This window comes from Euprymna scolopes, chromosome 7, assembly GCF_053919585.1.
Source record: "Euprymna scolopes isolate OS-2025 chromosome 7, ASM5391958v1, whole genome shotgun sequence".
Taxonomy (NCBI): domain Eukaryota; kingdom Metazoa; phylum Mollusca; class Cephalopoda; order Sepiida; family Sepiolidae; genus Euprymna; species Euprymna scolopes.
This window is the reverse complement of record NC_136488.1, coordinates 146,309,934-146,332,930: the sequence shown is the minus strand read 5'-3', so window position 1 is coordinate 146,332,930 and position 22,997 is coordinate 146,309,934. Positions and strand designations below refer to the sequence as shown.

Here is a 22,997-nt window from a genome sequence, read left to right as displayed (position 1 = left end):
AATCCAAATAATTCAAACTATACGAACTTAGGATTTTTTAAAATATTGTTGATCTTTGAAAGGATTCAATTTAGAATTCAAATGTTTTGTGGCAAAGGGTGCAATATTCAGGATGAAAATGAATATCTTGCAACAGAAGAATGAAATCAAATTATTTATGATGAAAACAAATGTAGATAATGGCAAATGTAAGAAGTTAAAAAAAAAAAAAAAATTAAATTCTTTCAATCATGTGAGAATTAAACTGCTTGAAGTTTTAATATAAATCATGCCCAATAGTTTCAAAGGTGATCTAGCAGTATCAGAATTTTTGTAGGAATTTTTGACACCCCTAACACGAAACTGCGAATACAATATAAAAATCTCGTAATTTCTCTGTTAAAAGTGGGTTATTTATTTTCTTTATGGATTATACTTCCAAAATAAACTATTACAGTTGTTTTAAAAGTAATAGAAATATTTTTTTTTTTTTTTAAAAAACAGTAATGAATTTTCCGAACTCAATATTTTTCAATTTTCAAACTTTAAAAATCTATCAAAATTTTTCTATTGATTCTATTTTTATGATATTTTCAGGGTCAATGTGAAATTTTATGTTCTTTCCAATAAACCGAATATAATATTTTAGACAAACGTTTTTTTTTAAATTCACGCCCCCCCCCCAAGTGTCACCCATTTTCAACTTTCTCTTAAAAAGTAAATAATTAATTTATGTTGAATAGTTTTATATATCACAAATTGAAGAGAAAAGGTCAATAAATAATATATTCAAATTTAAAAAAAAAAAAAAAAATCCCTTTTTTAGAAATTTACCTGTAAAGTCCGAAGTTTAAAACGTTTTTAAAAAAAAAAAAACACATTGTTTTTTTTTGTTTTTTTTTAATAAAACCTTGGTCCTTGCTCCTTTAATTGAAAAAAAAAAATTAGGGCTTGAAATACATTTTTCGAGGAGTTATAAGCTTGGAAAGATGGGGTGGAATTATTCACTATTTTCACGAAATTTCTGACACTGCTAAAGGTGATCTAGTCAAATTAATGCATGACAATGCAAGGGTGCGATGCCTCCGTTCAGTCTCAAGAGACAATGGATATCTCCTGTAAGGGTAGTTGGACGTGTAATTGTGAGGCAGAAATTGCGCAATCACCAACCAAACCTCTCCTGAATCATCACTGCTTGAGTTCAGTGGCAAGTAGAAGTGCTACATGACTGGAAACAATGATGAGAAACAGCATATACAGCACCTAGAATTCCCAAATGGTTATCATTTTAGTACTGACCAGGCTCAACATTGTTTAACTTTAATGATCTAATGGGAACTGGTGTATCAACTAGTCATGGGATGATTCCAATATTTCCCCCCCCCCCCCCGATTCCGATACAATTACTGATTCTGTGCTAAATTCCCGATTCCAATTCTTCATAAATCTCTAATTATTTAACTATAAGATTATTATTATTTCCCCCGATTTTCATAAAAACACGTTAAATACATGCAGATATTTTCCTAAATGTCAAAATGCACTTGTGGAGGATGATCTATCGATTTTAGCTTTACTATTATTTTGAAATCAATAAATATTTATTTTATCATTATTACCAGCAATGGAAGATTTTGGTTTAAACAAAAACAAATTAAAAAGAAAAAAAAACAATTAAAAGAATCATTTTGGCATCGGAAAATAGGCACCCATTTTTCTGATACCGATTAATCATCCCGACACTAGTGTCAATATAAATTAATTACAACCGGTAATGCAGCATAATAATGTTGATATATCGGTTTTTATTAAATCACTAAAGTTAAGTGACAGAGACTGGTTAGTACCAGATGAGTGACCATTTGGGAATACCAGGTGTTGTATGTAAAAAGTTGGTACCAACCATTTTTCTGCAAAAACAAACATTATCAAAATCAGATTGCAGCTGACCACCATAAAATAAAGGTTATCCTCTATATCAGAGATTCCCAACTAAGGTCCACATGGATCCCCGAGAGATCACAGAAGGTTTAGAGGGGAGGGACGCAATGAAAAAAAGTTCCCATTTTGTTTTGTTAACTAGATATACATGTTTATTAAAATTGTCAATATTTGTATTTTAATGTAATGAATATAATGAAAGCAGTCCATTATTAGGTTTTACCAAATTAAAAACAAATATTTGATTTTAAAAATTATGTACACAAGATTGTAAAAAAGCCTTCAAAATGGGTCCACAAGCAAAATAAGGTTGAAACCCTTGCTCTAATGTCTACTGTTTCAATTGAGAAACATGAGGTCATATCACACATATGCATAAAAATTAAAAATATAAGGGTATAAAACTTCTGAATTCTTGAGACAAGGATTGATTGATTGTATTTTTTGAGTGTCACCCGCACTAAAAATTGAACTGTCAACCTCCAGAACAGTAACTTTACAACTGAATTTTTACCAAGTACTATATCCACTATGCTATGGGTTCTTGTGGACAATTTTAAGAGTCCATACTTGCTGAGATTGGGAACTTATAAAATTAACAAAAAAGGTGGTATATACACACACTGGTAGCCAAATTGAATATTGAAATGTTCATATCTTTGGTTCTATGAGACAGAACTACATGAAAATTTGCAGGTTTTTTTTGAAGATTATAATACTATTATATGGTTAAAATTTTATGACAATTGGTAAAAAAGAACCTATTTTCAAAGCAATAAAAATATGCCCAAATTTGTGTGTGTGTATATATATATATATATATATATATACACACACAAATTTGGGCATATTTTATTTTATTTATTTATCCGATCCCGCATTTTGCTAATTCCTACCCTCTGATGAGAAGGAAAGCATTTCTTCGAAACTCCGCGGATTAAGGACTATCCATTTATCTAGTGTTTCCTTTTCAGATTAAATATGTTTTTAACTCATTTCAAAGTGTTTTTTAACATATTTTATTAACTGTTTGCTCATATTATAAGTTCTATTTCTTATTTGGTTTTATCAAGCTTTTATATCTGGCCGAGATAATTTTATAAATATTAATTCTTTAATATTTATAATTTACTTTAATTTTACCATCTTGGATCATTTTGGTAAATTCAATTGTAATTTTCATTTTTTATATATATATATATATATATATATATATATATAGGGTGGACCATAAGTCATGCACCAAAGAATTAGTAGAGAAGGTTTCTTGTAGTTATTGAAGGAAACAAGTTTAGTCTTGGCAGCATTGAATGTGACCATCCACTTTTGTCCCAACACCCCTACTTGATGTATACCCTTATTAAATAAATGAATTAATTTATATACAGGGTGGGCCATAAGTCACGCACCAAAGAATTAAATGTGAAACTGTAAAATCTGCGGGGCAAAATATATTTTCTTTTCTTTGGATATAAGATACATCTTCTTTTATGATTGTATCAGCGTGTACAACGTGTTTTTAAGTTTATTGGTTAAGTTTGGTTTTAATAAATAACGTTTATTACTATCATAATTATTTCAAATCCTCTGGTGCGCGACTTATGACTCACTCTGTATATATATATATAAAAGTAGAATGAATCCAACAGTGTCCAATTACATAATTCAAATGTTAAAAACAAGAGCAAACATTTATTTATAATAGTATTATTGAAGATCAACATGATACTGTCAGTTTCAAGTTAGTGAGAGTTCAAATATCTCCAACGATACCCAGTCTGTTTGAGAAACAAAGCAAAAAAAACTTCCGCGTGAGGATAGTTGGTGATGTTTGAAAGTTCACCGACTTAAAACCAACAGTATCGTCGTTTTAACTTGATCTCCTTTAATACGACACACACATATGTGGGTGTCGTATTAACTTAAACAAATTTATAACATTATTTATATCCGTTCCAAGAATCTAATTACTGATACTGCTTCACTCCTTTTGAAAATCATAAATTATCATTCCTTGACTAAGTGTGCGTTTAAATATAAGAACTATATTGGCCGTACATATATGGTTACTTATGTATGATAGTAAAATAACTGGCACAAATTCTTTTTAAAGGTAAAGTTTAAGGGACTAGTTTCTTTGCCTCCAACACGACTGCTTGTCCGTTTTACACGATAAACATTACAAATCCTTATGCTCCCAAATCCTTATTCTCCTAAACTCTACACAAATCTCTGTATATCTCAATGTATACTGTATTTCTTGTAAGTTATATCATCTCTCCTGTTCCGACTGGGCAAATAACCAATTGCTCTTCTCCAAGCTGTTGTAAAATCACATACTCATATGTACCTAAGGAGAAGGATTTAGCTTCTGGTCCATAACTTTAGAAGACTAACCATAAAAAAAAAAAAAAAAATCTATACTAAACATCTATAGGCATGCACTATTGTAACTTATACCTATATCTTTATAGCTTATCTATAAGACAGATACTCATTAGCCATAGTTTGCACTTATATTTAAAGTGATCGATAATAAGGAGCGACTGTATATATTTCTTTCCCTTAGATGGGCCAAAGTAGTGGTGATTGTCTTTACATGAAAACTAACACCTGAAGCTCATTTAGAAGCATACTCTAACTCTTTATATTATAACTTTTCCAATGTATTTATTAATCCATAAATGATTTAATCCCCGTCGAACTCTAGTAGATATTAATCTTAAATATACACCACATGTTCATGCATACCCCCTACCATGTTTCCACTCAAAGTGTGTGAATAACCACATCTTCCAATCTTAATTCTATTTTCAAGAATTATAACTTCAAAGCAGATATTAAATATCTTTGATAATTTAACTTGATTAATCCTAACTATCTATGCGGGGGCGTAGAAATACCCGGCTTTGAAACCAGGCACGGAAATAACCCTCATGGTGCTGATGGACCCATAGATCTTGTCGGTTATCCATCTAGAAGGAAAACGATGTTAAACCTGTGCCACTGACCTCACACATCTTGACACCAAACGGGGGAGGGAGGCCTTCTCAGTCCTGGTCGACAACCTCCCTAGAGCTGGTAACTTGATTTAATAATTGGTTTATAAACCTAAGGAGTAGATAGGCTCTGCCTATCACCCGGCTTCCATACTCCTTTATCTATTAGCCAGGAGCAGAGGTGCAGCCACAGGGACTCATTAGTGACGCCCAGTGCTTAGCCTTGTTTCCTGACTAGGGCTATGAATGCTGTCCCCACATCCACCCTATTTGATTGCAATAAACCTGGGCATTTGGGGAATTCTTATTTACCATGTATGCTAACATGATTGGACTGGGCCACTCTTGTTTGACAGGTTTGAGGGTACTGGTTTGACAGTTGTCTGGCTGCTGTATTTCAACTGACAGTACAGGAGCCCTAACTCTTTGGTAACACTTAGAGCGGCTGCTCTATCATCAGTTGTATAATATCGGAATGTTTGTAGTGCCATGCCGTGCATGGAAAAGGACCTTGCACTCATCTCTGGTGAGCATTCCTGAGGCCACATTCCTGTAGATGAGGAGTTGACTGATGGTCTACTTGTGTTGCATGATAGTGGCTATGCACATTTGTTTTGTCTAGCACCTCTCACCCTAAACTGAAACTAGGAAATTAAATGAAATGACAGCTCAATCCAAAATAACAAACCAGACACACTAAAACAACGATTCGCTTCCTCCCTTGAGGCTCACATTTATAAATATCCGTGAACTTAAAACTAACTTAGATTATGTAGAATTATTTCTCCTAGCAAACTCTCCGGATATCTCAGCACTTAGTGAAACTAACTTGCACTCCTTCATCCTCTCTAACATCTCTGGTTATCTTCCACTTTGTCATAAGGACTCACAAACACATGCATGGATTTGGGGGTCTATATTCGTAACACCCTCCCCCATGACGAGGGAATCTAAACAAGAATCAGAAGACCAGGCCATCATGTGCTTTAAACTAACTTTACAATATAGCGTAAGCAACGTATATTTTCTTTATCACTCTCCCTCAATCCAGGACTGTACTCTAATCAATCACATCTGACAGTATAGATGTAGCACTCTCTTGACACTAGCATCTAAATACGTATATTTGGTGACTTTACCACCATCCACAGTAATTGGCTTGGCTTCTCTAACTACAGACACAGTTGTTAGCATCACACATAACTTTTCTATATCCCATTTCTTGACACAGCAACGTTCCCGAACCGTCTCCCAGATCGTCAGGACCAGCAAGTACAACTTCTGGACCTATTTCTGACAACAGTTCCATTACCCACTCGGGTCTGTTGATCATGCTGTGTTGATGATTGTCGTCATTCTAAATTCTTGACCTCAGCTTGAAGAGCCATTGCTCAAAACGACAAGGTACTACAATAAGGCTGACTGGGATGCCATTATATATCACATCAGAGAGGCCCCATGTGGAAATATCTTTTCTCTTCCTGCAAAACAGTACATAAATGAAACCACTGAATGGTTCAAAGCAGCAATTCAAGCACATGTTCCATCACAGAAATTCTATAGCAAACCCCACTCTACCCAATGGTTTACTTCTACTTGCGCAGCTGCTATTGCTCAAAGGCAATATGCATACCACAGATTTATCCGGCATAAGTCCAGTACAAACAGACAAAAATTTATAGGAGCTAGAAGCCAAGAGAGAATATACTGAAATCACTAGGAAATGCAGAAATTAGGAACTCATGATTTCTGGAAAATCTACAACAGTGGAGTAAATAATAGGCAATCAACAATTCCACTACTATCCAACAATTATGAGTTTTTTTGCATGGCAATCGAGAAAGCTAACATGCTTGCCCATCAGTTTGCCTCAAACTCTACTTTGGACCCAGCAAATCACTCCCTCCCAGATTTTCCTTTGCTGACAGAAACCACACAAGATGTTCTGAAAAATCACACCTTCTCAAGAATATGATATCATAAACCTAGACACCTCAAAAGCATGTGGACCTGATCTCACCCTGGTTGTACTATTAAAACAATGCTCCACTGAGGTTGCTCCAGTTCTCTCCAAACTTTTCAACAAATGACTTAACAAATCTTGCTTCCTTGACTGTTGGAAAACTGCTTCTATTGCACGAGTTTACAAGAATTTTGGCACAAGAACTAACCCATTAGCCTCCTCTATCCTTTCGTCAAAATATTTGAGTCCATAATTAATCAAGTTCTAGTCCACAATCTTACAGTTACCAAACTTCTGTCCGACCATCAATATGGATTTAGGTAAGTCCATTCTTCTGCAGATATTCTAACTAATCTCTGAATGTATATACCATGCACTGGATAAGGCAGGGGAGGGGAGGGCAATAACCCTAGATATATCTAAAGCTTTTGACAAGGTATGGCATGCTGGTCTTCTCAGATCCTATGGTATTACTGGACAAATACTTAACATAATTAAATCCTTCTTAAATAAGAGAAGAATCCAGGTTGTCCTCTATGGTTGTACCCCTAAATAATATATAAATGCGGGTGTATTTCAGGGATCGATCCTTGAACCTTTATTTTTCCTCATATTCATCAATGACCACCCTGATAAAATAACCTCAGAGATGGGTATATCATGCTCCATGACAGGCACGAGGGAGAAACGAATGCACACATATCCAAGGCAATGGTGGAAACCCTAGAGGAAGACCTCGAGTCAGTAATGAAATGGAGTAAAAAAGTGGATGGATGGTAATGTTCAACGCTGCCAAGATTAAGCTTGTTTCCTTTAAAAATGACAAGAAATCTTCTCAACCACCCATACGTATGGTTAAAGATACATTACCTTAAAGTACTTCGTTCAAACTGTCATAATATTGCTTGACATTCACAGGGCATATTTCATTGGAACAGTTACATTAGACCATTGCCAAGGTTGCTGCGAAGAAGGTGGGTTCTCTCTACCATGCTAGAAAGTTACTTATGCCTGAAAGTATCCTGTACCTCTAGAAAGCCACCATTCGCCCATGCATGGAGTATTGTTGTCACATTTGGGCTAGTCCATCTGCTACTAGTCTCACTCCTGGACAGAGTTCAAGAGAGTCGCCAATCTGATAGGTCTTAAACTATCGTCTAAGCTTCCACTTCTGTCCCATCAACGAAATGTTGCATCCCTCCGCCTGTTTTACAAATATTTTAATGGTGGATGTTCCAATGAACTATAAGCCCTTGTGCCCCTCTCGACATAAATACGCCTGAAAAAAAAACCAACAAGCAGCAAAGTCCCACCCCTATACAGTAGAGATCCCTAGCTGTAAGAAAGCCTTCTACTCTAATAGTTTCCTCCCCAGAACTGCTAAACTAGAATTCCCTTCTGGGTTCCTACTTCTTCAACTGTACTGACATGCAGAAGTTCAAGTGTAATGTAAACAGACATCTTGCTGCTCAACTTCCTACACAGTATTCCTGCAACTTATGTCTCTAATCAAAGTGGCACTGTGCCTTGTTTGGGGTGAAAATATAATTTAAAAAAATGTCAATTTAAGATCAAAGTTTGGGTGTACGATCGTTTCTAAGATGAAAGTTTTTAATTTCAATGTCTTTTCTAATTCGAATACTTTCAGTATTCTAAGTATTGTTAAAAATTTGACTTAATCGCTTTTATTTTTGAGCTTGGGTTATTTTTTGTGTATTTGCACTATACTAAAATCTATTTGACGGTCTAATCCTATATTAGTGGCCTGGCAATGCCACAGGGGAGACAACCAAAGCAGCAAACTGAAGCTGGCCTGCAGGACACTATATATACAACTGTAAGCAAATTTGGGCATAATTTATCGGTCTAAAAATATAAGTTCACCAATTGTCATAAAATTGTAACTATAGAATAGTATTATAATCTTAAAAAAGCCTGCAAATTTTCATGTTTCGTCCCATAGAACCAAAGATATGAGCATTTCAATATTCAATTTGACTACCAGTATATATATATATATATATATATATATATATATATATACTACCTTTTTTGGCAATTTTATAAGTCCCAAATTTCAACGACTATTGACCAGAATGTTACAAATGAAAGCTTGTTGGAAAGGTAATGACCGGAATTGTGTAGTGGGCTATGTGACATTTACCCTAAAGGTTGCACATTAAAGGCATCATCCAGAGCCTATTTTTGGCCCCTTTTTACAGCCATAAAATGTTTTAATCAGTCATTTGTTTTCTTAGAAAATATCTGATATTTCCCCAAAATCTCTGACCTTGAAGGGGAGACTGAAACTTGCTATGGTTTTCAGACATAAAATAAATTTCAGTGTATAAGGATTATTTGATACTGAAGATATAATTATACCCTATTTCCAAAAGCGGGGAGATATAACATGAAAAATATTTGGAATCAAGTTTCCCCTTGTTATTTAAGATCATTTGAAACCATAGCAGCAAGTTTTAATCGTCCCCCCATCAAGGCCAGAGGCTTTGGAGAAATATATATAACACATTAGCTCTTGCAATGTTTTCTTCATACCCAACTTCTATTATCAAATATCTGAAGAGTAAAAATAGTACTCGAAACGTTATAGATATTTAAAACTATAATAACTGAAAATATTAAATAAGCTAAATATATTAAAACAAATAAATATTGAGACTACCCTTTTTGAATATATATATATATATATATATATATATATATATATAGCTTCCAAATGCCATAGCCTAAAAGAGTTTTTTTTTCGTCTTTATTGGCCCGATGATTTAATAAAGTTCTGTGTAACTTTTGTTCCTAATCTTTTTAATTTAAATATTGCTCCTCTTATCCAGGTAGAGCTATCATTTTGATAGTTTGCTTTATCAAAGAAAAATTCTTTTTAGCTTATATATATATACACACACACACACACACACAATATATATATATATATATATATATATATATATATATATATATATATATAGTCTTTGAAGTGTTTAACATTTGAAACTATACAAAAAATTACTTTTTATCATTCGTTAAAAAACCATCTAGTTCGTAAGTCATTTAATCACCTGCAATCACTGCATCAACTCTCTCGAATTTACTATAATACCAATTTTTTTATTTTTCAAGGGATCATCTATATATATATATATATATATTAACTGTATTTGTCAATGTCATTTTGTTTCATGTGTCCACTCCACTAGTAATAAAGGCGGATAAGAACCATGTTGTAGACTAGCTAGTATGTCAAGGTAGAAGAGTACACAAAGGTGACAGTAGTAAAATGATCTCTCACTCTCTCTGCAGGTCTACACATGTGAACGCAAACAATAAACATTAGCAATTATGTAATACAATTTGACTTATTATCAGTGATAAAATTTAAACACCACGAATATCAACTGATAGGAATATGGAGGAGGTGGGGTATGGAGGTTTACTGTTTTCTTTTTTTAACCCACCTCATTCGTGTCTTATGCCAAGCAAGTGTGCTCACACATTTAAGGTGCTCTGTAGTACCCATGTTGTTTAATTTGACAAATATGGACGCATAAGATCGTTAAAACTTAACCATAAAGCAGAATGCGAGGATGATTCCGTTGGAGTCAGCTGGGGGCAAAGGAAAAAACAAAGACAAAAAGCAGTAGAACTACTTTGGTTGGTGTTGCCTTGAGACGATTTCGTTTATATAACCTAATCAAATACAATCGTATTATTCGGCAACAAATATATCTACACTATAACGCGTTGAATAACACCCTCGCCTCCCCCCTCTTGAAGAAAAAAAAAAAATGGGTGATATAGTAGAGTGACCAGTGGACAGAGAGAGTGATTTTTTTCTGGGACAAGACCTTATCACACACATACACACACAGATGCACGTGTATGTGTGCGTGCGTGTATAGTACCTTACGTACACTTCAATGCAGCAGAAAACAAGTATAGACCCCCCCCCTTAATTTTCTTATTTTGTTCAAGCTGGGGGGGGGCATCCTGCCGGATGCCAAACATTCACCCGTTAACTCAGATATTCCAACCGAGGGATCTTTTTAAGATTCTGACCGTGCGGGTAGAATAATAAGCACATTTACTTCGAGAATGGAGTCTGAACTTTTCAGCTCACATAGTCGTTTAATTTGACTTTAAGTGTAAAATTGTGTTACTGTCACTAAAATAGGCCGCCTCTGAGAGCATTAAAAAAGCGAAACCCAGCCTGTAATGACAACGAGAGAGAGAGAGAGAGAGAGAGAGAGAGAGAGAGAGAGAGAGAAAGAGTGTGTGTGTGTGTGCGTGTAAGACACATATAGGGGAAAAAAAAATCTACATTTATTTTAAAACACAAATTTACAAATTAAAATAATTAGTCATTCTACGACGATGACACTCCCAATTTATTGAGAGGTGGAAAAAAATATTATCTAATATTCTTCCCCCACCCCCTCCCCTTATCAACACCACGCCAGCATTTCTATGGATGGCCATACTAGTAAAAATATCATGGTCTGTTTAATGTTTTTCTAGACTTAGTCGGTAATAAATGGTTAGGTTAAGGCCAAAAAAATAAATAAAAAGGGGTGGAGGAATCACGAAGTTGTGCAATTATTGAATCCTGTACAAGACTGTAATGACCAACTTTTCTTAGATATATATATAAGATATTAACGTGTTGCTGGTCATCCGTAGTAAGAAAAATGGGTCAGTCAGGTCTTTTTTTTTTTTTTTGAATTGGTATTTTAAGGAGTGCCCACCACCACTACTATTACTACTACGTTACCAGCAGATGGGGGGGGGGGACAGAGCCTTATGAAAAGACGGCAGCTCTCCCGTGATCCGGTGGATTAACAGATGAAGGGGTTTTTTTTTTTATGCCCACATCTGAACAGATGAAATATAAATAAATCCCTTTAAAGAATGCGAACAGTGTGTCGTGTCGATTGATTCGACATTCAAACACCAAGTCGATTTCTACTTTAATTACTCTTTGTTTTTAGTATTTTTTTTTTGTCTGCATGGTTGAAATGTAGACTTTCAGAACTTTACTATGCCCCCCCCCCACTCTCCCGAAACTAGCAACAAATTCCAACCTGTCCTGGATCCGCACCGCCCTCCCTCTTCTTCCGCCCCTGTAGTTTTCCAGTACAAACTTATATCAGTTGTAGTAGGTACATCTGCATATTGCAATGTATTTACGCTGCCTGCGTAGAATATACACAAATTCAAGTACACATATTGGCTTCAATGTATGTAGTTACAGTGTGTAGACGCATTCATTAGGAATAATGATCAAGAAATGCTAAGTAACTAGTACAAACACGACGAGAGAGAGAGAGAAAGAGAGAAATAAGCGTTCTCAATTATTGCCAGTAGTCAGTCTATTTGCCGCAATCCTCTAACGGAAGTTGTGTGTCTAATATATATATATATATATATATATATATATATATGCAATGTGCTAGTTTAAGTGTTTTAGCTACAGCTTGTGTGTGGCATAGTTGCCATTCCACAGGAAGAGCTCTCTGAACAGGAAACCAACCAGTATGTGGCAGGCAGGCGTGCTCGCTCAAAAGTTTAAGAGAAATCCAGCCATCAACGAATTAAGGCGAATATTGGATCAAACACATGTCTAAATCTTTTCCCTATGACAGAAATAAAAGTAATGCACAAGCGAAAGTTTTGTGTTTGTGGGGGAGGACAGGTCATTGTTTATATAAAAAAAAAAAAAAAAAAAAAAAAAACTGGCAATCCTAGCTCTTGACTCAACAATCTATAAGTACACTAAGCGTTATATGGAAATAAAAATATTCCCGAGAGTAGTGCCTGTAATTTTAACTATCTTTGATTATTTCTGTGTATTTTTTGAATATCGTTTAAATAGAAAGAAAAACACACACACATATATATATATATATATATATATATATATATATATATACACACACCTCGATTATTGGTATTATTATACAAACACCGTGACAGCGTTAGGGTTTAGGGTTAGGGTTAGGGTTAATTCGCTGTCACGGTGTTTGTATTAATTTACCCGATTATTTTTGTTGCTCTAGTTTTGAATGAAAATATATCAGTTAAAATTAAAAACATTGACGTCAATAAATATCAGTATTTTTTCCTATGACAATCAGAAAACTTGAATAAAAAAAAAAAAAAAAAAAAAAAAAGAACAAACAAAACTACACGGGAAATTAGAAAAAGTGTACAACTTATATAGGGAATAGTTTAGTCAACAGAAACGTTTTAATTATTGTTACTCATGCAGAATACGGATCGTACTGAAATGATACGTTATTTAGAAATCCATTCTTAATGTGAGAAGGCGAAGGCGTTTTGTAACTATTCCGTTCGTTAGTCAACAGACGGATTGTGGTGAAATTATAACGCTATTATTTAGAAATCCATTAGTATGGTGAGAGGAGGGAATTTTGTCACTAGTTCAATAGTTCATACTTTTACCTAACAATTTAATGAACAAAAGATACCGTAAAAATTGAAAATTATATTAAAAGAAAATAATAAAAATAGCACGGTCTGTATTCTGCACAAGTACCAACCAGACTGGTCTTACACTGGCTTGGAGTACAAGATCTAAAACGTATTTTTATTTTTTTATTCTCAAAATTCACCAATAACCGAGAATTAAGAAAAACACGTAAGAGAGACGAGTTTTGTTATTAACGAGTCGTAGAAACAATCAATTCTCATTCGAAAAATAAATAAATAAATAATAATTAAAAAGGAAGAATCGGTGAAAATGCAAAATTATAATGAAGCGAAAAAGTAATGACCAACTGGAGCCACCGAAGAACTGTTTCGGATGATGACTATGAGGAGGACTCAAAACAACAATTTATACTAATTAAGGAGTTTTACTAGTTTAACTTTGGTCAAGTAAAAGATCTGTTAACCAAGTACTTGGTAAAAGAAAACATTAGCGGCGATTGGGAACATTTTAACCAACGTGTAACAACAAATTGTAATCCATTTCAAAACATTCAATAAAATATACGCTTAAAACTAAGATTACCAGACAAAGTATGAAAAACGAATCGTCGTTACAAGTGAGAAATTATTTCTTTATTTTTACTTTTTTTTTTTTTTTTTTGCTGTGGGAGTTTTTTTTTTTTTTTTTAGAGCACAGAGTTTGGGTGTTTTATAAGATAAAATAAAGAGAAAAAAATATATCTATATCTTCTTCAAGGAAGGGTCTTTTCATGCTGTTGGGCTAGGACGGTCATACATATATATTCATATATTCTTTTTTGGTAAGGCTAAAAAGAAAATGTCGAAGTGTCTGTAGATATTTGAAGAGAAAAAGAAGACAAGTGCGTCGAGTTTTGGTCTGAAAAGGAAGAGAGAAAATGTAGGGGGGAAGAAAAAAAAAGAGCTTTTTGCTACCTACCCGTCGCCAACAACCACACACTTAATAGCTTGCATTTTGGATTAACTTGGTCGCCCAAATCACTTATAAATCTCAATTTAGGAAAGTTTGACACTTGTTTTTTTTTGTTGTTGTTGTTTTTTTTTTAAAACCTAACCAAACTACTTTACAAACTAACTTTCTAAGTTATCAATAGGATGGAAGATGGCTGCCTTTCCCTCAGCTTTTATTATATAGACGGAGAGAGAGAGAGAGAGAGAGGGCATAGACTACTATTTTTAGACATGTCCACCGATAAACACCTAGCTAAACATTTTCCAGTGACCGCTTCGCACGATTTTTCTGCTGAGAAATCCGCCAAGAAAACATATTTTTGCATTATTAGAATTTTTTTAAGAATTAAATCTGCTTTTAGATTTTATCATATGTGAAAAAATATTTTTTCGAATCCCAGGCTGTCTTTATTCGACTGCAATAATTTGGTCGTTGACACAAGCGGCCATTTAAGCATCATGGCTTCTGTTTGGCAACAAGTTCTCGCATTGGATGCGAAATATAATGCTTACCGCGCACCCAACAACCCACATTTCCGTAAGTTTATATCAAATATTATTCATTTAATTATTGGTTATTATTCCTAGGAGATTTCATGACGAAAAATATATTTTACCGCTCTGTATTAAAATTAACCCTTTTGGCTCAGACCCAATGCGACACTAAAAAAAAAAAAATGCTTAACAAGCAGACGAGTATCTTTTTGTTTTTATGTCACTACATGTCTCCCTTCTTAGCATTTTAATAATGATTTTCAAATATTTTCTTTGAATAACACCTTACGTACGCTAATAAAAAAAAAACCCCAAAAGTGTATATCTCTACATTTTGTTTATAGTGCACCTATGTATTCACGTAAATTCATCATTTCCATTTTTGGTATTATTTGGAATATAAATTAAGTCACAACCAACAAATTATAAAGATTTGACCACTTGAGTTTTAATCTAATGTTAGTTTTTGATCAAATATTTTAATTTCATAATGAAATATTTTTTTTACAAGCAAGTAGTTTGCTGTTTGCGAAAATATTTGGATAGGAACAAAGTGTAGTATCTGCTCTGACACATTAACTCTATTCTGTTCTCAGTCAGTGAAGAAATCCTTTTAGACTAAGGCAATCTTTTTTTTGTTGTTGTTCTAGAGTTCCCCTTTTGTTTGAGCTGGAGTTCCCCACATTAAAAACCGACCCTGTCTAACTTTGCCCTCGTGGGAAGGCAATTAAATAAAAACTGCAACTTAATTTTATTCGTTCGTATCGTTCCTATTTACGTTCCTCCCCACGAGGGCAAAATTAAATGCAAGTTAGGTTCTCTATGTGACTCCCCCCCCCACACACACCCTCAAAAAGAAAAAAAAGCGGGGCACTCTAGATTTGGGGCAAAAAATGTTTAAATGCCCCATTTAGTAGATTTTTTCGTCAATGACTGAATAGAGGAAAGATGAAATGTAGTATCAGAACAGATACTACACTTTCCTCATTGCCAAAATGTCAATGATCCATTTATCTCTGAATCGTATTTAATCCCAGGCAAAAGAGGTAAACAAATGACAAAGAACTTTTAAAAATGTACGAATAACAATATAAGGTAATTTATTTAAATTCACAAGTAAATATACAAAATGCCCCATGCCTCACATGTCGTGATGTGTGAAGAGTCGTGTGGACAAAGAAAAACGTACAAATGAATATTGTCACTTTAGTAACTAAAGAGGTAACGCAAGAGATTTAGTAAACTTTGCTACTTTTCAACTGTTAAAGAGAAGAGAGGCCGCTGACGTGATTCATGCCGTTTATATCCATAATCCACGTGGCTAAATCAATCGGTGGTTGTTGACCACTCTATCATCACGTGACTTGGAACTCAGTGCGCTAAGAATTTGTGATTCTCAACTAGGATATTCCTGGTTAATGATTTTTATCCTGGGCTCCCGAAATTAACAAAGATTAGACCATTTTAGTAATGATCTGGTCCCTGTTGATTTTGTGGTGAAAGTTTAGTTTTGTGCAGTTCTAGGAGGTCCACCCTCCCAGGTTTTGCATTCTCTTTTTATGAAAGGGTTATTGTTAATCGATTGAGGCGTCCTCTTCGGGGAATGCCGACGGGATTGCCCAGGCACTTTTTGCAGGTCAGAGTGCCCCACCTTGTGGGCACTGACTTCTCAATCCCACTTTCCGACCCTGGTGTCTAAGTTCTTGCAGTGGTAGAGAACCAAATAAGATATATACCCTCCCCTCTAAGATGCAATTGGGGAGTACTAGCACAGCATTTGAAACAGAAAAAAAACTGAATAGGTTGTGATAAAAAAAAAAAACAATTCGGTTTTTGTCTGGTTCAAAAGCTGTACTAGTATTCATATAACAACAAGAACATAACAAAATAATGTTGTGGCCTTGCCAGCTTGTAATAATCAAGACAACCACGATGGTATAATTAACACAAGTATGTTACAGAAGTACATTTCATGATTCTGGAGCCATAACTGCCCTAAATCGTTCCATAACATTTAGATGTAACTATATTTGTCTCTGGGTAAGTTCATTATTCCTGAAGTAGGTAGATCTGCTTATGCCATAACACAAAGATAAGACAACAATATTCAAGTCTAGACTGAAAAAAGGAAAGGTGTCTTTTGAGTATATAAAAAAAGGTTCCCTATAAGGTGGCTGTAGGGAATGTGTCCTAACTCCCATTCAATTTTAGCGCAGCCGTAACAGAGATTGAACTCGCTACATGAGTGTGTAGTGTAATTCAAATCTTGTCGGTAGCTGAATACTTGATGCTTTGCCAGGGCTATCCAGGGTATTTTTTTTATTGTGACACCATCACTAGATGGGTTGCCTACCATGGCTTAAGAGATTCCCATCCATCCTCAAGAGAAGGATAGACTGCGCCAGTTTCTCAACCTGGTATTTTACCTCGCAGTACATACAGTGCCGCCTTCCCAAATGATTACCTATTTAGTACTGGCCAAGCTCAACGTTGCTTAACTTCGGTGATCTGGCAAGAACCGGTGTGTCAATCTAATTGTGCTGTATAACAGTCCTAACAGCCACACACCCACAAATGTGTACACGTGTTTCAAACAGTTCTATCGGCTCCTTGCACTGTGTTTAAAGTTTAGATTAAAAAAAAAATTTCCTTTTTCGTAAGTCTAGCAACTTTAACCATCAATTAGGTTTATGAACTGACATAAAAAAGTAACTCTCCAGTAGTGAGAAAAGGTTTTATTATAATGACTACTCACCTCTATTAGCATAAATGCTTTGAAGTAAGAGGTCTTTGCCTTCAGTGTTTGAACAATATCCTTAGTTGACAGCAGCTACACTCTGCCAAGTCATCCCATCTTTACTATTTTTCTACAACTCTGTAAGGTTTCCCAATCTTGATTGCCACAAAAGAAGTAGCATTAACTAGTTTCTGTGGAGGTTGAATATATCGTGAACATCTATGTAGGGTCATGCGCTATTTCAGCAGTTGAATGCTGACTACTTCGTTTTACTGCAGTATGGAGTCCCAAAAAATAGCAATGGTAAATTCTTCACCCATTTGATTGGTGCAGCATGCTGTCAAAGGTAATTTAAAACTCTTGTGTAATCGCTTGGTCAAGCTGTCTGATTCTGAATGATATGCAGTTATGAGGGCTCCTAGGTTCATACACTACCATACATATATACCTATATATGGTACTTGGTACTGCATGATTCTGAGGCCTCATATTTGCTTCTCAAAAGTTTCATCAACTTACATAATAGATCAGACTCCAGTTGGTTGATTCTGTCTAAGGAAATGATGTCTGGAACACTAAGATGAAACTCCCATCCTAAAAGAAATGTTTTAGCTGTGGCATGTGCATCTATGTTGGTCCTTGGAAGAGCATCGCCCCAACATTAAAAATGATTGAAGCACTTCAGCAGGGATCTATCACAGACTAAAGCAAAGGGCAAGTGATGTCAGTGCACATACCCGGGGAGGGAAGGATGGCGGGGCTCAACAGGTTTCCACGTGTGTCTTTCAACCTTTGCACTCTGAAACCTTTGACTGCAGCGGAATATCTGACTTCATTAAAAGCTGAGCATATCTCTTTGTGACCGGTCAGCTTTCGTTAAAATCATGATGAAATGGATTGTACAGGTTGGAGAAAAAGTTAAAAGTTAATCGCGTTGTCACAAGAACAAAAGGATGTATTCTCTTGGTGCTGATGTCACAAAATATTCAAGTTGCCGTTGGGAATATGGCATAATCACGTTGACACACTGGTTCTCGTTAGATCACCAAAGTTAAGCAATGTTGAGCCTGATCAGTACCAGATGGGTGACCAATTTAGGAATTCCAGGCACTGTATGTAGGACGACACCTCTCTGTAAGAGTTGCAAAAACCTAACATTGACATCTCTCCTAACAGGAATATACAGGCGATTGGAACTGCTTGTGAATTTCATAGGAAGTCAGTTAAACCTGCTTAAGGATAGTGCCATTTCTATTCCATTTTCCTTTGGGAAGGCATATCTTTTTCAAATTCAATGAAGATGTATTATCTCTAAAGTTGTTGTTGTTGACTGTTAAACTACTGCAACACCAATTCTTTAGTTTCAGTGCACGGATGTAAGAAAAAGGCAGTTTTTTTTTGTTTTTTTATACTCTTTTCCACCCCAAACAAGACGTATTGTCACTTGAACGTTGCGGCTACTATTTGGAATCATGTCTAACTGGGATTACATTTAACTTTTGCATGCCATTACAATTAGTTAGAGGAGCAGAAAACAGTGAAGGAATTCCAAAATCTAGCAGTCCGAGTGAAGAAACTATTAGTGGAAGGCTTTCCAACATTTAGGGATCTTAACAGTGAAAGAGTGATTTTTGCAGTTTGTCAGGTTAGTCAAGGGGGCACAAGTGCTATGAGTCCTTCAGAGCACATTCCAGTAAAGTACTTGTGAAACAAGCACAGGGATGCAACATTGCAGTGATGGGACCGAGGTTGGAGGTTGGCTGATTGTGTGAGATCTTTTTTTCTTTTCTTAGACCCTGTCTAAGAGAGACTAGAGGTAAATGCACCAGCCCAGATGTGACAACCATGCTTCATTCATGGCAAATAGTGGATTTGTATAGGATATTTTTAGGTGAGAGTAATTTTCTAGCATTGTATAGGGAGCTCACCTTTGCAGCAGCTATGGCAATGTTCTCAATATATTTTGTTCTAATTCATGTTGCCTGTGAATGTTAAGCTGGAGAGTTTGGATAATAAACTCTCGGATAGGTTGTTATTTGTCAGAGTGATTGAGAAAGTTTTTTCTTTTTTTTTTCTTTTTTTTGCTGTTAAAGGAAAGAAGCTTAGTCTAAGTAGCATTAAATGTTACGCTCTATTTATGACCCTATTCCACTGCAAACTGAAAGTCACCGGGTGCAGTATTATTTCCTTTATAGATTTTTGATATTTGAGGTAAATTACAGCAACATAGTCCATGTGACTTATTTCTGATTTGGGATAGTTCTTTTAGTCCAACCCTAATGCACCAATAAATGATTTGTCTGTAAAAACCTTTCCCTTCCAGATAATGTTTGAAATGTTGGATACGCCCATTTATAATTTCTGTTAGCTCGTATGTACTCTGTTCATAATATTCATATCTTGTTACCTTGTTTACTTTGATTCATGTTATGACACATCAACCCTTTTGGGTTTTACAACAAAATTCTTGCATAAGTATGGGGTTCTACATTTTGTGGACTGGAGTCATTCAGACATCCAATCAATGGTTTACACATTCATACCAAAATGTGTTCATTAAAAATAGGATATCATGCAACGTACCGTTTTTCTCTTGCAGCCCTGTGTTCTTGAGTTGGTTTTCATCTACACTGTCATTCCTCATCCTGATTTTCAGAATATTGGACGCGAGTTTCTTGTGCATTTTTGGATATAGTTTAGTTTTATTTTGTTTCATACATCGGCTCAGAGACATATCACTAATTTCTCTGCTGGTTTTACATCTTAGGCGGGGTTCGCTCCTTAGAACAGAACTCTCATCTGTTCTCATAGTTTCCTTGAAACACTTTAACTAAAAACTCTTTTTCAAAATCTCGTCCTCATAACGTGATTTCGCCAAATCTCTTCTCATGCAGATGGTCCTATGATGTTACAATCCAATAACAAACTACGTCATGTGTCAAACAAGTGCAACTTTAGTGTGACCCATGACTTTTTTTTCTTGTCACTCAACTGTGGCTATGCTTGGGATTTTAAACTTGATAACTTTCAAACTAAAACAAAGGAGCCTGTTCTAAATCTATGTTTATGTACTAGCTAAATTGCTAGTCTGCTAACATAGGGTTCCATTGTATAACACTGACATACATCTGTGTAAGCTGCATATAGTTCCCTTGCAAATATAATTCCAAGAAAGGCATGTTGCAATTTAATTGTTTTCATTAAAGCTGTTTTCAAATTACTAGTAGATCACCTTGCACTACATAATCACATTTCTTTTCTTACACTAGTTAGATGACTAGTAGGATGGATAGTTGCACAGTTCAATATCAATAAAGGTTTTATCACTCAATGAGGAACCCCTCCCTGGACTTTAGCCATATAAGTCTGTCCCAAGCTATCTGCTGCCATGTGCGACCCGTGTGTTGTGTCAGGTTGTCTCTCTATCTCGTTCTTGGTCTTCCCATTGCACAGTTAGATAATAAAATCCCAAAAAAACTTAAGTTTACCATACCACAAAATTCTCGTAAGCTTTTAATATTTGTTGCCACTGGGAAATTGTGAATGGCTGTCATCTTAGTGGCCTAGATGTGTAATTTTGATCTTGCCGAATTCGCACTTAGGTTAATGACCATCTCATTCATATCATTTCGTTCTTCAGACTACTGATCTCATCTTAATTGTTATTTTCACAACGTTTTGGTCATTGTAACCCTCAAATTTCTTCAGGTGTATCTTGCCAAACTTTGGAATCTGCACAGAATTTCGAACAAGACTCTTTATTTACTTCACGAGGTTAGCATGTTCTCGTTCTGTCAACCATGACTGGATAAAGGCCTCAAGTAATTTGCAATTATATTTTTTGGTCACTTACAATGAGTAATCTAAAGAATCCAAATGACACAAACAACCAATCCTCATCTCAAAAATTCAGAAATGTAATGACCGTCCCATGTTTTTCGGATCTCAAAAACTAGTTTAAAGTGTTTCCTGTCTGCTTCTACTGAAGAACTTGCTATCAATATGTCATTGATAAAAAGCGCATACAAAATCCCCAAGCCAAAACTAAAGCTTCCTACTTTTTTTTAACTCAAAAACTAAAACATTGAAGAGCTACAAAGATGGGAGTGGTACCATTAAAATGACCGACCTTTTGTGCTCCAGAATTTACTTTTCTACATAGTCACCAGCATTCTCAATGCGCTTTTGTCAGCCTCTTTTGATGCCTTGGCTATAAAAGTTCAGAGTGCACTTTGTCACATCTGTCGCCACTCTGTGGTCAACAAAACCCATCTTCTGTGTTAACATCAACTGTATCGGCTTTGTAAATGTTCAACAAGTGCCAGTGTATGTTAACCAATTCAATTATTTTGCATGTAGAAATTCAATGATGCATCACTGCTTCTGATGCATGTCCATGACATGGGTTGCTTTCTTTGAGTCTCGTGCCATCAATATCTGCGACAAAGATGAAAATTTCAGGTCATGAATGCATAATTTTGTTCATCATAAGAATACAATTTGCAATCCTCTCTGATTCATTTGGGCAGAATTAAAAAAAGAAAAAATAGGATGCTTTACTTTTAGAACATCCTTCATACAAAACTGAATGGTTATAGTAGTGTTAGAGGCATCTGCTGGTTCGATAGATAATTGATTTATATGCCATAATCAAATGGATCTTATCATAATGCTTCTGTTCAGTCTCAAGAGACAATGGATACCCCCTGTAAGGGTAGCTGCGTGAGTAATTGTCAGGTAAGTGTTGCACAATCCTCAATGACATCTCTCCTGAATTGGCACTGCTTGAGTCTAGTGGCAAGGAAAAGTGCTAGATGACTGAAATCAATGCAGAGATAAGCGGAGAGCTCATACAGCACCTGAAATTCTCAAATGGTTACCCATTTTTTTGTACTGACCAGGCTTAATGTTGCTTAACTTCAATTGGATTCGGTGTGTCAACGTGATTATGCCATATATAATCTTATAAAACGTTGATTTACGTTGTATTATGGCTATGGCATGGTGCATCTGCTGTTCACTGGCTACGATTATCTGGTGTTTGTTTTCATCCAAATTCTATTGATTTTTGACCTTAGCGTTAAGGTTGACCACATTATTGTGACCAGTGCTTACGTCTTTTTTTTTTTTTCTTTCAAATAAAATCACAATTTCAAGTTTGCAACAAGTAACGTTTTATTTGGTGAAGTGAAAATGCCTATTGATTTATCAACTGACAAGGACTCGTTTGGTTTTCGGTGAACAAAAACCTGCTCACCAGGTTAAGCTTAAATGCAAATCCTCCAATTCTCTTGTTCGCCTGACTTCTATAGATCTTGTTTATTAGTTGAATTGGTCAACCAGTGAGTCCACTTGAATTTCAATAACTGTTAATGACAAGACATAGAACCGGGGACGTCCATAAAGTGATGTGAACATAGATGCTATA

The 22,997-nt window shown here is 35.3% G+C and overlaps 2 protein-coding genes across 4 annotated transcripts in view; one reads left to right on the top strand and one right to left on the bottom strand.

Moving 5' to 3' along the window:
* LOC145280031 (ras-related C3 botulinum toxin substrate 1) overlaps positions 1 to 14,446 on the bottom strand; it is an 88,351-nt gene extending 73,905 nt beyond the window's left edge. The window contains exon 1 of the mRNA XM_080131694.1: positions 14,306 to 14,446. Within this exon, the coding sequence (XP_079987820.1) occupies positions 14,306 to 14,340 (35 nt within the window). The 5' untranslated portion in view covers positions 14,341 to 14,446. The remainder of the gene's footprint in view (positions 1 to 14,305) is intronic.
* Positions 14,447 to 14,731: 285 nt separating this feature from the next.
* Positions 14,732 to 22,997, top strand: part of LOC145280030 (WD repeat-containing protein 13-like) — a 443,316-nt gene continuing 435,050 nt past the window's right edge. For all 3 annotated transcript variants that reach the window (XM_080131693.1, XM_080131690.1, XM_080131691.1), the window contains exon 1: positions 14,732 to 14,875. In XM_080131693.1, the coding sequence (XP_079987819.1) occupies positions 14,797 to 14,875 (79 nt within the window). In that variant the 5' untranslated portion in view covers positions 14,732 to 14,796. The remainder of the gene's footprint in view (positions 14,876 to 22,997) is intronic.